Source organism: Papio anubis, chromosome 5 (assembly GCF_008728515.1).
Source record: "Papio anubis isolate 15944 chromosome 5, Panubis1.0, whole genome shotgun sequence".
Lineage (NCBI taxonomy): Eukaryota > Metazoa > Chordata > Mammalia > Primates > Cercopithecidae > Papio > Papio anubis.
The window spans coordinates 131,160,640-131,182,129 of NC_044980.1; the positions used below are offsets into that span (position 1 = coordinate 131,160,640).

Consider the following 21,490-nt stretch of genomic DNA (forward strand, 5'->3'; position numbering starts at 1 on the left):
AAAGAATAAAAACATAAAAAAATAAATTTGGCTAAGGTACCCTACCAGGGAGTGGCAAAATGAACATTCAGACACAGGACCATCTGTGCTACAACAGCCTGGCCTTTCTGCCCTTGCGGCAGGAGTCCTCTGAGAGGTGCATCACTCCTGCCCCAATGGACAACTCTGTAGACAGTGGGAGTGAGCCCCCCACGCCCCCAGCGTACTTGAGATGGCAGGCTTCGAGACGAGGGGGTCCTGGTTCATTGCTGGATTCCTTAAGTTGATTTTTATAACAAAACGTGTTTGGAGGTGGGACAGCTACAGAGGGATGAAGTCCAAGAGTTACACCCTCCCCAACTTAAACCCCCTTACCCCGACCTCCAGAGGCTGTTGGGGTTCACCGAGGCCCTCACCTCCTCCCTTAGGCCCTCACCTTCTCCCTTCCCTCTCGGTGTCGTCAAGCACCCTCCTTCCCCACATACACTTTGTTTTCTTTTTAAATCCAGAAAAACAGCACCTCCTCTGGATTCAGAGCTAGAGCAGGAGGAGCCTTCCCTTCCCGGAATCCCTGTTCCCTTTGGGGTGCGCATTTGACTGCGTCTTGGGGGCGGGGAGGGCTTCCCTGTTCGCGTCCGGCCCCCGGGAAACCTGCGGCAATCGTTCTCCCCCCCCACCACCCACCCCCTGCTTCCTTCTCCCTTCGCCTTGGCCAGGCTTGGGGTGAGGAATGTTATCCCGGAGTCCGGGCGCCTCGGCAGTGGCGGCTCCCCAGGGACTGCAGGGGGAGCCCGGGCTGCAGCGCCTGCTCAGTTCGCGCTCACTGCGTCGAAGGCTCCCCCGGCCTGGCTCCGCGCCCAGCGCTGCATCCGGGAGGGGGAGCGAGGAGGCGGCGGAAGAGCCCGCGCGGCCGGAGCCCGTGGCTGAGAGTGGACAGGAAACCTCCAGGGGGCAGCACCTAGCCGCCTAGCCGGTCCTCTCTTCGCGCCCAGCCCGGGGTCCCCAGATAGCCCATAGGGAAGCCCCCGCTTACGGATTCCCGCAGCGTCGGCCACCCCTCCACCTGGACTGGATAAGCGGGGGAAGTGACCCCCCACCACAAGGACCATTATTTCCTGGTGAGAACAGGAATCAGGTCTCTCCTGGGGCAATCAGCTTCCCCACTTCGGTCCCGCAAAGGTGGGCTCTTTGCCGGTGGGGATTAGGGAACAGCCTTTTGGTTCCGGGGGGACACAGGGGACCCCAGGTACCAACAAGCAGCCCCATCCCACTGACAGGTGGCAGAGGCAAGGCAGCTCACTGCTATGCAGTGTCCCAAGAACCAAGTGGCCGTGACTTCCTACCCTCAGTTTCCCCGGCGACACCCGGAAAGACACCGTGCCATAGGTCGAGCCCGGGGTCAAGGCCCCGCCTCTCCTGGGCGGCCCCTGCCCAGGCTGGCCCAGCAGCTCCTCCCCCGCACTCCCGGCTCGCTCTCACGGTCCCTGAGGTGGGCGGGCGGGCCCTGGATGACAGCCGCAGAACCCCGGCCCGACTCGCCCTCGCCCCCGCTCTGGGTCTGGGCTTCCCCAGCCTAGTTCACGCCTGGGAGCCGCCTGAGCAGCCGCGCGCCCCGCGCCACGCGCCCCGAGCCCTCCCCGCCTGGGCGTCCCCAGCTCCCGCGAGCGCTCGGGCTCCCGGCTTGGAACCAGGGAGGAGGGAGGGAGCGAGGGAGCAACCAGCTGCGACCCGGAAATGCCATATAAGGAGCAGGAAGGATCCCCCGCCGGAACAACCCTTATTTGGGCAGCGCCTTATTTGGAGTGGCCCGATATGGCCCGGCCGTTTCCGGCTCTGGGAGGAGGGAAAAAGGCGGAGGGAAGAAGGCGGAGGGAGGGGCGGGGGCAACGCGGGAACTCCGGAGCGGCGCAGGTCCCGGAGGCCCCGGCAGCGGTTCGAGCTCTAGGCTTCCCCGAAGCCTGGGCACCTGGGATGCGGGCGCGGGCCCGGGCCCCAGGGTGCAGGATGGAGGCGCCGGGCGCTGTCGGATGGGGGGCTTCACGTCACTCCGGGTCCTCCCGGCTGGTCCTGCCATATTAGGGCTTCCTGCTTCCCATATATGGCCATGTACGTCACGACGGAGGCGGGCCCGTGCAGTTCCAGACCCTTCAAATAGAGGCGGATCCGGGGAGTCGCGAGAGATCCCAGCGCGCAGAACTTGGGGAGCCGCCGCCGCCATCCGCCGCCGCAGCCAGCTTCCGCCGCCGCAGGACCGGCCCCTGTCCCAGCCTCCGCAGCCGCGGCGCGTCCACGCCCGCCCGCGCCCAGGGCGAGTCGGGGTCCCCACCTGTGCGCTCCTCAGTGTGCCCCGCGCCCCGCATGTAACCCGGCCAGGCCCCCGCAACTGTCCCCCGCAGCTCCAGCCCCGGGCTGCGCCCACCCGCCCCGACACCAGCTCTCCCGCCCGCTCGTCCAGGATGGCCGCGGCCAAGGCCGAGATGCAGCTGATGTCCCCGCTGCAGATCTCTGACCCGTTCGGATCCTTTCCTCACTCGCCCACCATGGACAACTACCCTAAGCTGGAGGAGATGATGCTGCTGAGCAACGGGGCTCCCCAGTTCCTCGGCGCCGCCGGGGCCCCTGAGGGCAGCGGCAGTAACAGCAGCAGCAGCAGCGGGGGCGGTGGAGGCGGCGGGGGCGGCAGCAACAGCAGCAGCAGCAGCAGCAGCACCTTCAACCCTCAGGCGGACACGGGCGAGCAGCCCTACGAGCACCTGACCGCAGGTAAGCAGTGGCCTACGCTGAGGGGGAACCTTTCCGCCACCATCCTGGTGTCCAGTCCTTCACCGCAGGAGTGCTCCTGAATCTTAGGATGCGAGCCGGGTTTCCCTTTCATTCCTCGCATCCCCAGGGTCATGTGTTAGAGGAATGCCAAGGGACCCCACACAGCCCACCTCCGGCCCTCATCCCTAGCAGCAGAGGACAGAGCTTTTGTTTTGGATGGAGAGCTCTGGAGCTGCGTGGGTGGGTGGAGGGGGAGGGCTTATTTTGATGAGCGGGGCTCGGTCCCCTCCCCCCGGAAAGGCTTGCCTTGCCTTGCTTGCTGCCTGCCCCCAAGGAAGGACCGTGATCCTTGGCCGTGGATGTCCCGGCAGCCCGGGTTTGGGGGCGCGCACTAGCCGCGGCCGTGGGGGTGCTGGCGGGAATCCCTCGCCCGCGCAGCCGCCGCTGCGGAGCGCTGCGAGCTGCAGTGGAGGGGGATTCTCCGTATTTGCGTCAGCTGTTGTTGAAATGGGCTCTGCCACTGGAGCGGGTTCAGGAACATTGCAATCTGCTGCTATCAATTATTAACTACCTCGGGAGTCAATGGTAGCCGGCCGACCTCTTGCCTGGCAGCTCGGGTCGTTCTCATCCTCCAGTGATTGCTCTCCAGTAACCAGGCCTCCCCTTTCTCTCTCCTGCCAGAGTCTTTTCCTGACATCTCTCTGAACAACGAGAAGGTGCTGGTGGAGACAAGTTACCCCAGCCAAACCACTCGACTGCCCCCCATCACCTATACTGGCCGCTTTTCTCTGGAACCTGCACCCAACAGTGGCAACACCCTGTGGCCCGAGCCCCTCTTCAGCTTGGTCAGTGGCCTCGTGAGCATGACCAACCCACCAGCCTCCTCGTCCTCAGCACCATCTCCAGCGGCCTCCTCCTCCTCCGCCTCCCAGAGCCCACCCCTGAGCTGTGCAGTGCCATCCAACGACAGCAGTCCCATTTACTCAGCGGCACCCACCTTCCCCACGCCGAACACTGACATTTTCCCTGAGCCACAAAGCCAGGCCTTCCCGGGATCAGCAGGGACAGCGCTCCAGTACCCGCCTCCTGCCTACCCTGCCGCCAAGGGTGGCTTCCAGGTTCCCATGATCCCCGACTACCTGTTTCCACAGCAACAGGGGGATCTGGGCCTGGGTACCCCAGACCAGAAGCCCTTCCAGGGCCTGGAGAGCCGCACCCAGCAGCCTTCGCTCACCCCCCTGTCTACTATCAAGGCCTTTGCCACTCAGTCGGGCTCCCAGGACCTGAAGGCCCTCAATACCAGTTACCAGTCCCAACTCATCAAACCCAGCCGAATGCGCAAGTACCCCAACCGGCCCAGCAAGACGCCCCCCCACGAACGCCCTTACGCTTGCCCGGTGGAGTCCTGTGATCGCCGCTTCTCCCGCTCTGACGAGCTCACCCGCCACATCCGCATCCACACAGGCCAGAAACCCTTCCAGTGCCGCATCTGCATGCGCAACTTCAGCCGCAGCGACCACCTCACCACCCACATCCGTACCCACACGGGCGAGAAGCCCTTCGCCTGCGACATCTGTGGGAGAAAGTTTGCCAGGAGCGATGAACGCAAGAGGCATACCAAGATCCACTTGCGGCAGAAGGACAAGAAAGCAGACAAAAGTGTTGTGGCCTCTTCGGCCACCTCCTCTCTCTCTTCCTACCCATCCCCGGTTGCTACCTCTTACCCGTCCCCGGTTACTACCTCTTATCCATCCCCGGCCACCACCTCATACCCGTCCCCTGTGCCCACCTCCTTCTCCTCTCCCGGCTCCTCAACCTACCCATCCCCTGTGCACAGTGGCTTCCCCTCCCCGTCGGTGGCCACCACGTACTCCTCCGTTCCCCCTGCTTTCCCTGCCCAGGTCAGCAGCTTCCCTTCCTCAGCTGTCACCAACTCCTTCAGCGCCTCCACAGGGCTTTCGGACATGACAGCAACCTTTTCTCCCAGGACAATTGAAATTTGCTAAAGGGAAAGGGGAAACAAAGGGAAAAGGGAGAAAAAGAAACACAAGAGACTTAAAGGACAAGAGGAGGAGATGGCGGTAGGAGAGGAGGGTTCCTCTTAGGTCAGATGGAGGTTCTCAGAGCCACGTCCTCCCTCTCTACTTGGAGTGGAAGGTCTATTGGCCAACAACCCTCTTTGCCCACTTCCCCTTCCCCAATTCCTATTCCCTTTGACTTCAGCTGCCTGAAACAGCCATGTCCAAGTTCTTCACCTCTATCCAAAGAACTTGATTTGCATGGATTTTGGATAAATCATTTCAGTATCATCTCCATCATATGCCTGACCCCTTGCTCCCTTCAATGCTAGAAAATCGAGTTGGCAAAATGGGGTTTGGGCCCCTCAGAGCCCTGCCCTGCACCCTTGTACAGTGTCTGTGCCATGGATTTCGTTTTTCTTGGGGTACTCTTGATGTGAAGATAATTTGCATATTCTATTGTATTATTTGGAGTTAGGTCCTCACTTGGGGAAAAAAAAAAAGAAAAGCCAAGCAAACCAATGGTGATCCTCTATTTTGTGATGATGCTGTGACAATAAGTGTGAACCTTTTTTTTGAAACAGCAGTCCTAGGTATTCTCAGAGCATGTGTCCGAGTGTTGTTCCGTTAAACTTTCTGTAAATACTGCTCGACTGGACTCTCACATGTGGCAAAATATGGTTTGGTTTTTCTTTTTTTTTTTTTTTTTTTGAAAGTTTTTTCTTTGTCCTTTTGGTTTAAAAAGTTTCACGTCTTGGTGCCTTTTGTGTGATGCGCCTTGCTGATGGCTTGACATGTGCAATTGTGAAGGACATGCTCACCTCTAGCCTTAAGGGGGACAGGGAGTAATGATTTGGGGGAGGCTTTGGGAGCAAAATAAGGAAGAGGGCTGAGCTGAGCTTCGGTTCTCCAGAATGTAAGAAAACAAAATCTAAAACAAAATCTGAACTCTCAAAAGTCTATTTTTTTAACTGAAAATGTAAATTTATAAATATATTCAGGAGTTGGAATGTTGTAGTTACCTACTGAGTAGGCGGCGATTTTTGTATGTTATGAACATGCAGTTCATTATTTTGTGGTTCTATTTTACTTTGTACTTGTGTTTGCTTAAACAAAGTGAGTGTTTGGCTTATAAACACATTGAATGCGCTTTATTGCCCATGGGATATGTGGTGTATATCCTTCCAAAAAATTAAAAGGAAAATAAAGTAGCTGTGATTGGGTATGTGTTTCCTGGGTTAGGGGAAGGACTCTGCCCTATTGAGGGCTATGAGGTTTTCTGAAGATGGCCTTTAGAGATACAAGGATCCTCCAGCCAGAGGCAGGCCACTGTGTGAAACTGGAGTTCGTTATTTTTGAGGACTGAGTCTGTGACTGTAGATAGGGTCTTGCTCTATCCTTCCAGGCTGGAGTGCGGTAGTGTAATCACAGCTCACTGCAGCCTTGACCTCCCAGGCTCAAGTGATCCTCCCATCTCAGCCTCCTGAGTAGCTGGGACTGTAGGCACGTGCCACCACACTCGGCTAATGTTTATAGAGGCAGGGTTTTGCCCTGTTGCCCAGGCTGGGGTTCTTCTCTTCCTGATAATGGGCCTGTTCCTCCTCAGTCTGTTGGGCTGAAGCTTTACCCTGGTTAGCTAAAGCCAAGAAAGGCCAGAGTTAGGGCTGGGACATGTGTGACCAGAGGCAGTACTACTCTACTGGCATCAAATGTTGGGCCAGTCCCATCCCCCACCTCTACTCAGGGTTGGAAAATCCGTGATCTTGGGAATCCCTGCCATGTGCAGTTAGGGGAGGTAAGAAGTGGGCACAAGGGCTTTGGGGAAACAGTAACAATGCTGGGGCCAACTCAGCCTCTCCCTCCCATTCCCCATGTCCCCAGCAACTTGAGGTCATCAAAGAAGCCTAGAAGAGGTAAAGGCCAGTTCTCAAGCCAAGAATCCTTCCAGGAAGAAATTCTTATTACTTGCCAGCTGGAACTGCCATCCTTGGCAGCTTCGTGGGACAGAGGATAGAGTGGGCAGAAGGCTGGCCTGGTGTCTAAAGTTCCCATCCAGGCCAAATCTGTTCCCATTGTGTAGGAGGCCTGAGGTTCTAGGTTCTTTTGGCCTCAGTCCCCTGAGGGACCACTCCCACTGCTGGGGCAATCCCTGTGGGCACATAAGCATCTGCATACTCTGTGAGAGGCCTTGACCTGGCCACGACAGACACCATGGGAGGAGCTCCTCTTCCAGGAATGTGGATTGTTGGCTGGGGAGATAGATATAAGACAAAAATTACAACATGGTATTGTGTTATGCAATATGGGCAAGAATGGGGCTCTTTGGGAGCACAGTGAAAGGCACCCAACCCACCCAGGGAATTAGGAAAGGTGGAAAAATTGAGTTAGGAAGCACAAGCAGGAGTCAACCCGATTGACTTGGTTTGTGGGTGAGGCAGGGAGGACACTGGCTGAGTCTACTCAGCAGTGTGGATGAGATGGATTACTGAGTGGAAGCACTACCTCCTACCCTGATATCTAAGTATTTTATGAATTGGTCAGACTCCACCATTCACTGGGTGGATGGCTACAATAGAGTTGATGTCCTGGAATTCCCAAGCCTTGGCTCCTCTCCCAACTTCTGACCCCTAAAATCAGAGGGACAATGAGGTATCCCCTTGACCTGGTATGGTTATCAGGCCCGGAGTGAAGTGAAAGTCTAATCTGCTTCTACCTCTTCTCCTTCCTCTAAGGGTCTCCCAGGTGGTTCTCAACCCACGCTTTCTGGAGCCACAGGAATTCCAATAACCCCCTGACATTGGCCCAATTCTTTCTCATGCAGTCTAGCCTTCCCTGACCAACGCTGTTGACCTCTGCCCTTTCCCATGGCACCAGACTCCTCAGCCTAGAGCGGGGGAACTGGGCACTTTCTCTAGCAAGGGACACATCCCTGTGAGCCTCCTGGCAAAATTGCCAGGTCCTGATGGGACAATATTTGTATTGGCACACCTCTTCTCAGCCCCACCTACCCCTCCCCATCTCACTCTAGGCCCAGGAACACAAGTCCATGCCTGTTACACATTCTTAAGAGTTTCTCACTCCAGACTCCCAAGAAACAAAACATGGCAAGAATAAAATATGAAAGAAGGAGCACTGAGACTCTGTTCCTTTAAAGCAGAGGGTCTTGTATGTTACAAGTGCATCAGAATGAGATTCCCAGGCCCCATGAACAGAGCAGCTGACTGATACCTTACATTTGGGATAGGGTCCTGGAACTGGCCTTGATAACAAGGTCATTCTCATGCAGATGGCTTGTTGCTAGCTAATATTTATTTTATTTTATTTTATTTTATTTTATTTTTGAGACAGGGTTTCATTGTCACCCAGGCTGGAGTGCAGCGGTGTGACTACAACCCATTGCAACCTTAAACTCCTGGGCTCAAAGTCTCCTCCAGCCTCCCAAGTAGCTGAGAATACAGATGCACTATAGATGACTACTTTTTTTATTTTTTATTTTTTGTTTATTTTTTGAGGCAGAGTCTGGCTCTGTCGCCCAGGCTGGAGTGCAATGGCATGATCTCGGCTCACTGCAACCTCCATCTCCTGGGTTCAAGTGATTCTCCTGCCTCAGCCTCCTAAGTAGCTGGGATTACAGGCACCCACCAGCAGGACTGGCTAATTTTTTTTTTTTTTTTGGAGACAGAGTCTCGCTTTGTTGCCCAGGCTGGAGTGCAGTAGCCTGATCTCAGCTCACTGCAAGCTCCGCCTCCCAGGTTCACACTATTCTCCTGCCTCAGCCTCTGAGCAGCTGGGACTACAGGCACCCGCCACCACGCCCAGCTACTTTTTTGTATGTTTAGCAGAGATGGGGTTTCACCGTGTTAGCCAGGATGATGTCGATCTCCTGACCTCGTGATCCGCCCCCCTCGGCCTCCCAAAGTACTGGGATTACAGGTGTGAGCCACCGCGCCCAGCCCCTTAATTTTTGTATTTTTAGTGGAGACGGTTTCACCATGTTGGCCAGTCTGGTCTTGAACTCCTGACCTCAGGTGATCTGCCCGCCTTGGCCTCCCAAAGTGCTGGGATTACAGGCGTAAGCCACTGCACCCAACCTTTAATTTTTTTTTTTTTTTTTTAAGAGATGGGAGGGTCATACTTTGTTGCCCAGGATGATCTCGAACTCCTGAGTTCAAGTTATCCCTCCTATCCTGGCCTCTCAAGGTGCTGGGATTACGGGCGTGAGCCAACACATTTGGCTGCTAACTAATTTTTATTAGTCCTCTTGCCAGGGTTTCTTTAGGTTCTGACAGTCCAAACTTAAGTTTCTTTTCATGGCTGAAATAGGGAATGGGGCAAAAAGCTGCTCCCTTTTACAGTTCTACAGTATAATGAATGTGTTGGCTGATACAAAAATAAAAATATAAGAATAATGAGTGTTTATTTAAATTCCTACTCCTGCTAGGGAAATAGAAAACCAAGGGCACGAGACAGTGCTGATAAGAGCTCTCATCATTATAAAGGTTAAGGTTGGAAAAGGGTCCCGGAGAGTGTTGAACAATTCATTGCTACCTGGGGTCATTGTCTAGGGCTTCAGGAATGTAAGGAAGGACAGAGAGGAGTAGGGTAGAAGGGAGTTGGGGGTGGGGGACTGGGCTGAGGACAAGGATAGGTTTTGATTCTGAAGTAAAAGAACCAGGTCCTAAAGACCCTTGACCTTTCCTCCTCCTACCTGAAAGGTACTCTTTTTGCTTGAATTTCAGGAATGTTCAGCCTCGTTCTCACCTGTTTTGAAAGATTCCAAGCACTCAGGAAGGCGGAGCTTGGCCCGGGGTTTGCGGCAAGCTGGAGTTTTCAGTGTGTTTCCTTCTACCTTCCCCCTATTCAGAACTGCCCCTATCTCCCAGGTATGGAACTGGAGCCAGGTAAGGGTACTATAGGGTCAGAGGTATTCCCTGCCAGTCCCCCTCCCTGCATCCATACTGTTTTCACTGTTTCAGTCCACACTTAGTGCAGTTGGAGAGGGGAAGCCATTGGGCAGAGCGATATCCCAGAGTCCTAAGGGAAATGAGGCCAAGTTTAAAATAATCAGATGTCAAGCAAATAACCTTTCAACATTTTACCCAGAAACCTTTGGGTGCTAATAAGATTTTTGCACCCAAATAGCAAATCTAACCCTCTACTTCAGTAATTTTTCTCCCAGTCTCCTTATCTCCATTACTAGGGCCTAGGAGAGCCTCTGAGTCTAAGCTTCCTTCAGATGATCTCTCGGGTCAGATTGGTGGCCCAGCAACTCAGATGCAAGTAAAAGATCATTTCTCTTTCCAGGGAGTTCTCTCCACAAGCCCATTCTCCTTGGCACTTAGGGTTTTAAAAATTATTATTACAACTCTATTGAGGGCTGTGTATGGTGGCTCACACCTATAATTACTATACTTTGGCAGGCCGAGGCGAGAGATTGCTTGAGCCCAGGAGTTCAAGATCGGTCTGGGCAACATAGGGAGACCCTGTCTGTACAAAAAAATAAAATAAACTGGGCATGGTGGCCCACGCCTGTAGTTCCAGAGATTCGGGACGCTGAGGTAGGAGGACTGCTTGAGCCTGGGAGGTCAAGGCTGCAGTGAGCTGAGATCATGCCACTTCACTCCAGCTTGGGCAGCAGAGCAAGACCTGGTTTCAAACAAATATTTTTTTAACTATTTTTGTATTTTTTAGGCCAGGTGCGGTAGCTGATGCCTGTAATCCCAGCACTTTGGGAGGCCAAGGTTAGGGGATCACCTGAGGTCAGGAATTCAAGACCAGCCTGGCCAGCATGATGAAACCCCTTCTCTACTAAAAATACAAAAAAATTAGCCGGGCATGGTGACACACACCTGTAATCCCAGCTACTCGGGAGGCTAAGACATGAAAAGTGCTTGAACCTGGGAGGCGGAGGTTGCAGTGAGCCCAGATAGCGCCACTACACTCTAGCCTGAGCAACAGAGCAAGACTCTGTCTCTAAATAAATAAATAAATAAATAAAAATTTTTTAAATTAAAAAAAACAAAAAAAGAAACTATTTTGGTATTTTTTGTAAAGATGGGGTTTCAATATGTTGCCCCGGCTGGAGGTACTACTGATGAACAATAAACTGTACATATAAACTGTACAACTTGATGAGTCTTGACCTATGTGTACACAGGTGAAATAATCGCAATTATGATACTGAACATTACCATCACCTCCAGAAGTTTCCTCATGCTCCTTGGTAATCTTTCCTCCCTTCCACCCCTGTACCCGGGCAATCACTGATCTATCACCGTGAATCAGTTTGCATTCTCTATTTTCTTTCTTTTTTTTTTTTTTTTCAATTTGAGAGTAGGTACTGTTTTTTGTTTGTTCGTTTGTTTTTTCTATTTTTGAGACGGAGTCTCGCTCTGTCACCCAGGCTGGAGTGCAGTGGCACGACCTCAGCTGACTGCAAGCTCTGCCTCCCGGGTTCACGCCATTCTCCTGCCTCAGCCTCCCGAGTAGCTGGCACTATGGGCACCCGCTACCACGCTCAGCTAATTTTTTTGTATTTTTAGTAGAGATGGGGTTTCAAAGTGTTAGGCAGGATAGTCTTGAACTCCTGACCTTGTGATCCACCCGCCTTGGCCTCCTAAAGTGCTGGGATTACAGGCATGAGCCACTGTGCCCGGCCAAGAGTAGGTACTGTTTATTACCCGACCACCTTAGAAAAATAATCATGGTAGACACCTTAGTTCATTCTTCTAATAAGCCTGTTGATACTATCCTCCCTGTTGCCAGCGTCTCCAGCTTCTACAAAGTGGGTGGTCTTTTTCTTCATTCTGCCTTGTGGAGAAGATAATTTGAAGGGCCACAGCTAGTTATTTGCTTCTTTGAAGCATTTTCCAACAGTATAAATCTCATGAATCAGATCCTCCACGCAGATGATGCCATATTTACCAAGAGCTCAAGCAATCAAAATGTTATGTATCAAAGCGGTTCGCTTCTTATTGATTTTGCCATAACCACGCTTATAAATTAGTTCATTTACTGACTTCAGATTTGGGTGCCCCCATGCAATATATAGGTCTACAATCCTCAGCATGTTAACTGAAGCCTGTTGAGCTTCACAAAGTTTCCACTGAAGTTTGACGACAGCAAAGAAGCTGCAACACCTTTTGGACCTTTGGGCTCACACCATCGATACATCTGATCCTGATGACAAATGCCAGTTTGGGTTCTGCAGGTACATAGAAGTTGCCAGCTTTTCTTGCCATCCTCGCGATTCGAATTTCAGTTATGTACATCTGCCTATATTCCTTGTGACAGTGCTTTTCTTTTTCACAGATAAGCTTCCTCCTTGCCTTGCTTTCTTTTCTTTTTCTTTTTCTTTTTTTTCTTCTTTTTTTTTTTAAGATGGAGTTTCGCTCTTGTTGCCCAGGCTGGAGTGCAACGGGCACGATGTCAGCTCACTGCAACCTCTGCCTCCCGGGTTCAAGCGATTCTCCTGCTTCAGCCTCCCGAGTAGCTGGGACTACAGGTGCCTGCCACCATGCCTGGCTAATGTTTGTATTTTTAGCAGAGACCAGGCTTCACCATGTTGGCCAGGCTGGTCTTGAACTCCTGACCTCAGATGATCCACCCACCTCGACCTCCCAAAGTGCTAGGATTACAGGCGTGAGCCACCACGCCTGACCTCCTCCTTGCCTTTCAAAGCATCTTTTGGGCAAACTTCTTTCTCAGGTGCTTGATTTTTCAGTTTTTCAAAATTCCTTTTCTTTTCTTTTCTTTAAAGATGGAGTTTCGCTCTCGTTGCCCAGGCTGGAGTGCAATGGTGCGTTCTTGGCTCACTCAACCTCTGCCTCCTGGGTTCAAGCGATTCTCCTGTCTCAGCCTCCCGAGTAGCTGGGATTACAGGCATGTGCCACCACACCAAGCTAATTTTGTAATTTTAGTAGAGAGGGGTTTCTCTATATTGGTCAGGCTGGTCTCAAACTCCCAACTTCAGGTGATCCGCCTGCCTCGGCCTCCCAAAGTGCTGGAATTACAGGCGTGAGCCACCGCACCTGGCCTCCTTTGCTTTTTCTTTTTTTTTTTTTTGAGACAGAGTCTCGCTTAGTCGCCCAGGCTGGAGTGCAGTGGCGCGATCTCGGCTCACTGCAAGCTCCGCCTCCCGGGTTCACACCATTCTCCTGCCTCAGCCTCCCGAGTAGCTGGGACTACAGGCGCCCGCCGCCTCGCCCGGCTAATTTTTTGCATTTTTAGTAGAGACAGGGTTTCACCGTGTTAGCCAGGATGGTCTCGATCTCCTGACCTCGTGATCCGCCCGCCTCGGCCTCCCAAAGTGCTGGGATTACAGGCGTGAGCCACCGCGCCCGGCCTGCTTTTTCTTAAGGGTTTCTGGTATAGCAGTAACCTTCTTCTCTTCTATACCCTTCATGGTTCCAGCCGGAAAAAGAAGATAGAGTGTCTCATATATGGAATTATTCCATATGTCCTTGATTTGATCTGGCTTCCTTCACTTAGCATCAATGTTCAGGATACATTGATGTTGCTGTGTGTACACTGCAAATAGTTCACTCCTTTTCATTGCCAAGTAGCATTCTGCTATATGGCTATGCCTCAGTTGTTCATCCTTTTCCCTGTGGAGGGACATCTGGGCTGGTTCCTTTGGGGCTATTACAGATAAAGCCGCTGTGATCATTGGAGTACAAGTCCTTGTGTAGATGTGTCCACATTTACTCCAAAGTTTCCCCCAAACTGTTCTGGCTCCTTCTTCCCACAATAGCCACATTTATTCACATCTCTGGTGCTTAACACAAGAAGCACCCATCTTCTCCCACACTCACAGAGTCAAAGTCTCCTAAAAGATTTGCTTCCTTTAATCATTGCTCAAGCAAACAGAGCCAGCCTCTTTGTCTTTTTATTTATTTTTTTTAGAGACAGAGTCTCGCTCTGTCACCAGGCTAGAGTACAGTGGCAGGATCTCGGGTCACTGCAACCTCTGCCTCCCAGGTTCAAGCGATTCTCATGCCTCAGCCTCCCGAGTAGCTGGGATTACAGGCATGTGCCACCACACCCAGCTAATTTTTGTATTTTTAGTAGAGATGGGGTTACCCATCTTGGCCAGAATGGTCTCGATCTCCTGACCTCATGATCCGCCCTCCTCAACCTCCCAAAGTGCTGGGATTATAGCGTGAGCTACTGCCCTGGCTCCTTTGTCATTTTTATTGCTCTACTCCAAGCTCTCTCCCATTTGTTTCTATCTATTTTTTTTTTTTTTTTTTTTTTGAGACAGTCTTACTCTGTTACCCAGGCTGGAGTGCAATGGCGCCATCTCGGCTCTCTGCAACTGCCACCTCCTGGGTTCAAGCAGTTCTCCTGCCTCAGCCTCCTGAGTAGCTGGGACTACAGCCGCGTGCCACTGTGCCCGGCTAATTTTTGTTTTTTTAGTAGAGGTCTCGAACTCCTGACCTCAAGAGATCTGTCTGCTTTGGCCTCCCAAAGTGCTGGAATTACATGCGTGAGCCACCATGCTAGGCCCCATTTGTTTCTGTCTTCCTGGTAATGAGGTATCTGGGCTAAGCAAAGTAGATTGTCATTATTTAGTCAGCTCAGCAAATGGACAAAAGTCCATGGTGATACTTTTCTAAAGAGGAGAGGTGTCTGGGAGAGGGTGAGCCTGGGATTGATCAGATACTCCTATCTCAAAAACAGGAAGAGGCTAAGGGTCAGGTGATATGGGACGCTGCCCTTGGGGGACTAGTCCCGAGAGGTTATCTGTACACTTTGCCTTTATCACCATCTCCTGTGGGCGGTTCCTGATGGGTTTTCTGGAACACGGGCCCCATTCACCCACTGGTTGTCACAGACTCTAATCTACCACATTTTCACCTCTCGGACTGGGGTTAGTACTGTAACTAAAACTTCTCTCTTTCCTCTTTGGACATCAGGAGTGTGGGGCTATGGAGCCGCCAGAGGAGAGAAGGACAGCGGAGGCTGGAAGGCAGGTCTGGGTCTGTGCTCCCCACTCTGATAAACTGACACTTGCTGATGACCTGGCATGTGTGGGGGCTGTCCTTCACAGTTATTCTTTCCAGACAGACAATAACAAGTATCAATGAGGATGTGAATAAACCGAAACCCTCACATTTTGCTGGTGGGGACGTAAAAAGATGCAGCCACTTTGGAAAATGGTTTAGTTATTTCTTATAAAGTTAAACGTACACTTACCATATGACCCAGCAATTCTACTCCTGGGTATCTACCTAACAGAAATAAAGATATGTTCACACAAAGACTTGCATGCAAATGTTCATAGCAGCATTATTCATAATAGCCGGAGTGGAAACAATCCAAGTGTCTATTCAATCAGTGCACAGATAAGCAAAATGTGGTATATCAAAACGATGAAATAGGCCTCAGCAATAAAAAGGAACAAAATACAGATGTGTGCCACAACATGCGTAAACCTCAAAACATTTCGATTAAGAAGTTAGGTGCAAAGGACTACATAGTGTATGACTGCATTTATATGAAATGTCCAGAAAATGCAAAAGTCTTATAGAGACAGAGAGCAGTGCTATTTGGGGGATCATGGAGATATTCTAAAACTGTATTGTTATGTTTGAACAATTGTTTACATTACTGAAAGTTATCCCATCCTGGCTAACACAGTGAAACCCCGTCTCTACTAAAAAATACACAAAACTAGCCGGGCGAGGTGGCGGGCGCCTGTAGTCCCAGCTACTTGGGAGGCTGAGGCAAGAGAATGGACTAAACCCGGGAGGCGGAGCTTGCAGTGAGCCGAGATCCGGCCACTGCACTCCAGCCTGGGCGACAGAGCAAGACTCTGCCTCAAAAAAAAAAAAAAAAAAGAAAGTTATTGAATTATATACAAAGATGGGTGAAATTTTTTTTTTTTGGGACAGAGTTTTGCTGTGTCACCCAGGCCGGAGTGCAGTGGCGTAATCTTGGCTTACTGCAACCTTCACCTCCTGGGTTCAAGCGATTCTCCTACCTCAGCCTCTCGAGTAGTTGGGACTATAGGCATGTGCCACCACGCCTGGTTAATTTTTGTATTTTTAGTAAGATGGGGTTTTGCCATGCTGTCTAATTTTTGTATTTTTAGTAAGATGGGGTTTTGCCATGTTGCCCAGGCTGGTCTCGAACTCCTGATCTCAAGTGATCTGCCTGCCTCGGCCTCCCAAAGTGCTGGGATTACAGGTGTGAACCACCATGCCCAGCTGGAATATTTAAAACATTATCCTTGCTTGCCGGGCGCTGTGGCTCACGTCTGTAATTCCAGCACTTTGGGAGGCCGAGGTGGGCAGATCACCTGAGGTCAGGAGTTCAAGACCAGCCTGGCCAACATGGCGAAACCCCGTCTCTACTAAAAATACAAAAATAAGCCAGGCATGGTGGCGGGCACCTGTAGCCCCAGCTACTTGGGAGGCTAAGGTGGGAGAATCACTTGAACCCAGGAGGTGGAGGTTGCAGTGAGCCAAGATCGCGCCACTACACTCCAGCTTGGGCGACAGAGTGAGACTTCCTCTCAACAAACAAAACAAAAACAAAAGAACAGGCAGCCCACCTGGGCCAGAGTGGCTCCTCAACTGCCAGATAAATCTAGAAGTTACCATTTCCACAGAACCAGCAGTGGGTGCCGTCCTCAGAGAAAACCAACTCAGCCTCCCTGGAAGCTCATTTCTCCTCAGAACCAATTTCACTTCCTAGAACCTTTTCAGCTCCAGTGACCAGAAGACTGAGAACCAAACTAGGCCTCATTTGTTGAACAAATTAACAGAGCACCTATGGTGGGAGAGTTGGTTCTGAGGATTTGGAGGGGCTCTGGGAGAAGGAGAAACTCAACCACCCCAGCCTTGCTAACCACCTCTGAATCTCAGTAGAACCAACTTTGAATTCCCTGAAACTGGCTTCTCACAAACAGTGCATCCCCTCCAGCTGCCTTATTAAAACCAATTTTCAGTCACCTCAACACCAACTGTCCAGCTCAAACTATCATCTCAGAACCACCCATTTAATAGTCTCAGATGCACCTAACTGGGTCCATTTGTAAGCCTTCATGGGTCAGCTACGGCAGTGTTCTCAATCTTCTGTTAATGACACTAACACAATTTCTAGTGCCCTCAAGTCCCCAGGAAACAGGGACTCTCCAGTGGTGACTGCTTCCAGTCCTATTACAGCAGCCTCAGAACCAATTTTGTCACCAGTTTTGTGATGACTCCCCTGCATTGTCTCCTCAGAATCATCGTTCATTCTCTTTAGAGCCAGATTTCATTTTTGGCTAATGAAATTGTCAAGGTCCTTACAACTTTCTCTTCAGAAGTATATTAGTTCTACTCGGAAACACTTTTTCCATCACCTCAGGCCCAGCTGTCAGCCTTCGTAAAGCAAACCTTTAGGTCATTCACCCATGGGCTTCAGTTTCCCCATCTACTTCATGGGGGAAATAATGCTTTTTTGTTTTTTCTTTAAAAAGGTAATGTTGGGCCGGGCGCAGTGGCTCAAGCCTGTAATCCCAGCACTTTGGGGAGGCCGAGACGGGCGATCACGCAGGTCAGAGATCGAGACCATCCTGGCTAACACAGGTGAAACCCTGTCTCACTAAAAATACAAAAACTAGGGGCCGGGCGCAGGTGGCGGGCTTCAGAAGTCCCAGCTACTCGGGAGGCTGAGGCACGAATGGCGTGAACCCGGAGGCGGAGCTTGCAGTGAGCTGAGATCCAGCCACTGCACTCCAGCCTGGGCTACGACAGCGAGACTCCCCCCAAAAAAAAAAAAAAAAAAAATTAAAATTAAAAATAAATAGTCAAGCGGTGGCTCACTGTAATCCCAGCATCTTTGGGAGGCCGAGACGGGCGGATCACGCAGGTCAGGAGATCGAGATCCTGGCTAACACGGCAAAACCCCGCCTCTACTAAAAATACAAAAAACTAGCCGGGCGCCGGGCGGGCGCCTGTAGTCCCAGCTACTCGGAGGCTGAGGCAGGAGAATGGCGGGAACCCGGGAGGCGGGAGCTTGCAGTGAGCTGAGATCCGGGTCACAGCACCCCAGCCTGGCGACAGAGCGCAGACCCGCCTCAAAAAAAAAAAAAAAAAAAAAAAAAAAAAAAAAAAAAATTAAAATAAATAAATAAATAAAAATAAAAGGTAATGTTGGCCAGGCGCAGTGGCTCATGCCTATAATCTCAGCACTTTGGGAGGCCGAGGCAGGTGGACTGCTTGAGCCCAGGAGTTTGAGACCAGCCTGGGCAACATGGTGAAACCCCATCTCTACTAAAAATACAAAAAAATTTAGAAGGCTGTGAGGGATGGCGCCTGTAGTCCCAGCTTCTCGGGAGGCTGAGGCAGGAGAATGGCATGAACCCAGGAGGTGGAGCTTGCAGTGAGCGGATATCGCGTCACTGTACTCCAGCCCGGGCGACATAGCGAGACTCCGTCCAAAAAAAAAAAAAAAAAAGAAAAACAGGCCTGGTGCGGTGGCTGATGCCTGTAATCCCAGCACTTTGGGAGGCCAAGGTGGGTGGATCACTTGAGGAGTTCAAGACCAGCCTGGCCAACATGGTGAAACTCCATCTCCACTAAAAAAAATACAAAAATTAGCCAGGCATGGTGGCAGGTGCCTGTAATCCCAGCTACTTGGAGATGGAGGCATGAGAATTGCTTGAACTAGGGAGGCGGAGGTTGCAATAAGCCGAGATGCGCCACTGCACTCTAGCCTGGATGACAGAGCGAGACTGTGTCAAACAAAACAAAACAAACAAACAAAGATGGGAAAGATTTCCTAGGGACTCAGGCCTCTAGGCTTTTGCTGAGTGGATGCAAGTTGTTTAACATTCCCCGTAAGTGGATGGTCTGTCTGTTAGAGGCTGGCGGGATGGAAGCACCAGACAATTGCTGTTGGCTTCCAAATTTGGGGGCTGTAGGTTTTTTAGAAACCAGAAAGTGTTATTTTATTAGTTCACCAAGCTCCCTCAACTATTTCTTAGAGAACTCGTGAGATCTCGCCCCCATCACTGAATTCTCTTTCCATCTCCATTCCCCATATACAACTCACACAAAGCACTAGGCTCAAAGCCTTTCTCTTAAATTTCTTTCTTTTGCTTATTACTGAATTGGTGTTAGCCAGGTGTTCCTGTTGGTTATTCTTGAGTCAGACTTTGTTTTATTGTTCTACAATTTTGTAGGCACCCCTTAGAAAGAAGAGTTCAAGTCTGGGTGACTCTCTTGGGGTCATCCTCAGTACTAGTTCATCCAGAGTCTATGTGGCTCCTTTGCTCTGTCATGAATAGATCAAAATTTATCCAAAATGTATTATCAAATACCTACTTTATGTCAGGCCCTCAGCACATACAGATAAACAGGATAGAGTCTGGGGCAGCACCACATTGCATGGGGAAAGATTCAGAAAGAAATAATTACCATAGTGTGATATATGAGAGGTGTGTACAGGGCAGGGAGTGACTAATTCTGTCAAGGAGGAGAGATGGAGGAACGGGGTGTAGAAGGAAGACTAGGAGTTCACAGGAGGACGTGCAGGCAAGGGAACAGCAAGTGCAAAGCCAGGGAGGTGTGTTCAGGAACCAGCAAATTAATGGTGGGGCGGCAGGAAGCATGGAGGGGAGGGGCAGGGAATGTGGCTGGAAAGGCAGGTTAGGGCTAGATTTGAAAGGCCCTCAGTGAGAGTCCAGGGGGTTGTACTTTTCCTGAAGGCAACAGGGACTGAGATGGCATTAGTGTGTAGGCACGCCACTACTTTTGATCGTGTTTCTGGGTGTCTGAAAAGCTACATAGCTTCAAGTCTCCTCAGGAGAGTCCTCTACTTCTGATGTAGCAATAATGACAATAATTTCGATGGATCACTTCGGATTGTATGCATGCTTTTTAATTTCAGCTTTCAATAAGGTCTGGGCTACCTGAAACTCAACTATTCAATCTTTTCTTTTCTTTTCCTTTCTTTCTTTCTTTTTTTTTTTTTTTTTTTTTTGAGACGGAGTCTCGCTCTGTCGCCAGGCTGGAGTGCTGTGGCACGATCTCGGCTCACTGCAAGCTCCGCCTCCCGGGTTCACGCCATTCTCCTGCCTCAGCCTCCTGAGTAGATGGGACTACAGGCGCCCGCCACCGCGCCCGGCTAATTTTTTTGTATTTTTAGTAGAGACGGGATTTCACCGTGGTCTCCATCTCCTGACCTTGTGATCTGCCCACCTCGGCCTCCCAAAGTGCTGGGATTGCAGGCGTGAGCCACCGCGCCCGGCTCTTTTCTTTTTCTTTTTTGTTTTTATGACAGAGTCTCACTCTGTCACCTAGGCTGGAGCGCAGTGGTGCGATCTTGGCTCACTGTAAGCTCTGCCTCCTGGGTTCATGCCATTCTCCTGCCTCAGCCTCCTGAGTAGCTGGGACTACAGGGCCCTGCCACCATGTCTGGCTAATTTTTTGTATTTTTAGTAGAGGCAGGGTTTGACCGCGTTAGCCACGATGGTCTCAATCTCCTGACCTCGTGATCCGCCCGCCTCAGCCTCGAAAAGTGCTGGGATTACAGGTGTGAGCCACCGCGCCCGGCCTATTCAATCTTTTCATTAAAATTTTTTTTTTTTTTTTTTTTTTGAGACGGAGTCTTTGCTCTGTAGCCCGGGCTGGAGTGCAGTGGCCGGATCTCAGCTCACTGCAAGCTCCGCCTCCCGGGTTTGTGCCATTCTCCCGCCTCAGCCTCCCGAGTAGCTGGGACCACAAGCGCCCGCCACCTCGCCCGGCTAGTTTTTTGTATTTTTAGTAGAGACGGGGTTTCACCGTGTTAGCCAGGATGGTCTCGATCTCCTGACCTCGTGATCCGCCCGTCTCGGCCTCCCAAAGTGCTGGGATTACAGGCTTGAGCCACCGCGCCCGGCCTTAAAATTTTTTTTTTTTTTAATATAGAGGTCAGGGGCTTGCTATACTGCACAGGTTGGACTTGAATTCCTGAGCTCAAGTGACCCTCCCGCTTCATCTTCCAGAGTATCTAGGACTACAGTTGTGTGCCATCATGCCCAGCTAATTTGTAATTTATTTTTTATAGAGATGGGGTTTCACTTTGTTGCCCAGGCTGGTCTTGAACTCCTAGCCTCAGGCAATCCTTCTGCCTTGGCCTCCCAAAATGCTGGGATTACAGGCATGAGCCACCATGCCCAGACAATTATTCAATCTTAATCTAGGCCGGGTGTGGTGGCTCATGCCTGTAATCCCAGCACTTTGGGAGGCAGAGGTAGGCGGATCACTTGAGGTCAGGAGTTCAAGACCACCCTGGCCAAGATGGTGAAACCCTATCTCTACTAAAAATACAAAAATTAGCCAGGCATGGTGGCAGGTGCCTGTAATCCCAGCTACTTGGGAGGCTGAGGCAGGAGAATCGCTTGAACCCAGGAGGTGGAGGTTGCAGTGAGTCAAGACCATACCACTGCACTCCAGCTTGGGGGGCAGAGTAAGACTAGGCTCAAAAAAAAAAAAAAAAATATATATGTATATATATATACACACACACACACACACGCGCGCGCGCACACATATAAATTCTAAAAATAAATTCTAAATATCCATTTTGTGGCTAGATCAAGCTTCATAATTTTTATTGTAGAAAATCTTAAATATCCTCAAAAGTAGGGGGAATGATGTAATAACCTCCCTGTATCTATCAACCAGTTCAACAATGATCAATTCACAGCAGTCTTGTTTTTTCTATAACACCCTCTTCCCTACCCTCACCCACACACA

The 21,490-nt window shown here is 50.9% G+C and overlaps 1 protein-coding gene across 1 annotated transcript; it reads left to right on the forward strand.

Moving 5' to 3' along the window:
* The first annotated feature begins 2,138 nt into the window (after positions 1-2,138).
* Positions 2,139-5,973, forward strand: EGR1 (early growth response 1). Its single transcript, XM_003900165.4, has 2 exons — positions 2,139-2,742; positions 3,424-5,973. Exons 1-2 carry the CDS (start codon positions 2,436-2,438, stop codon positions 4,746-4,748), a joined length of 1,632 nt encoding a protein of 543 aa, XP_003900214.1. The 5' UTR covers positions 2,139-2,435; the 3' UTR covers positions 4,749-5,973.
* Positions 5,974-21,490: the final 15,517 nt, after the last annotated feature.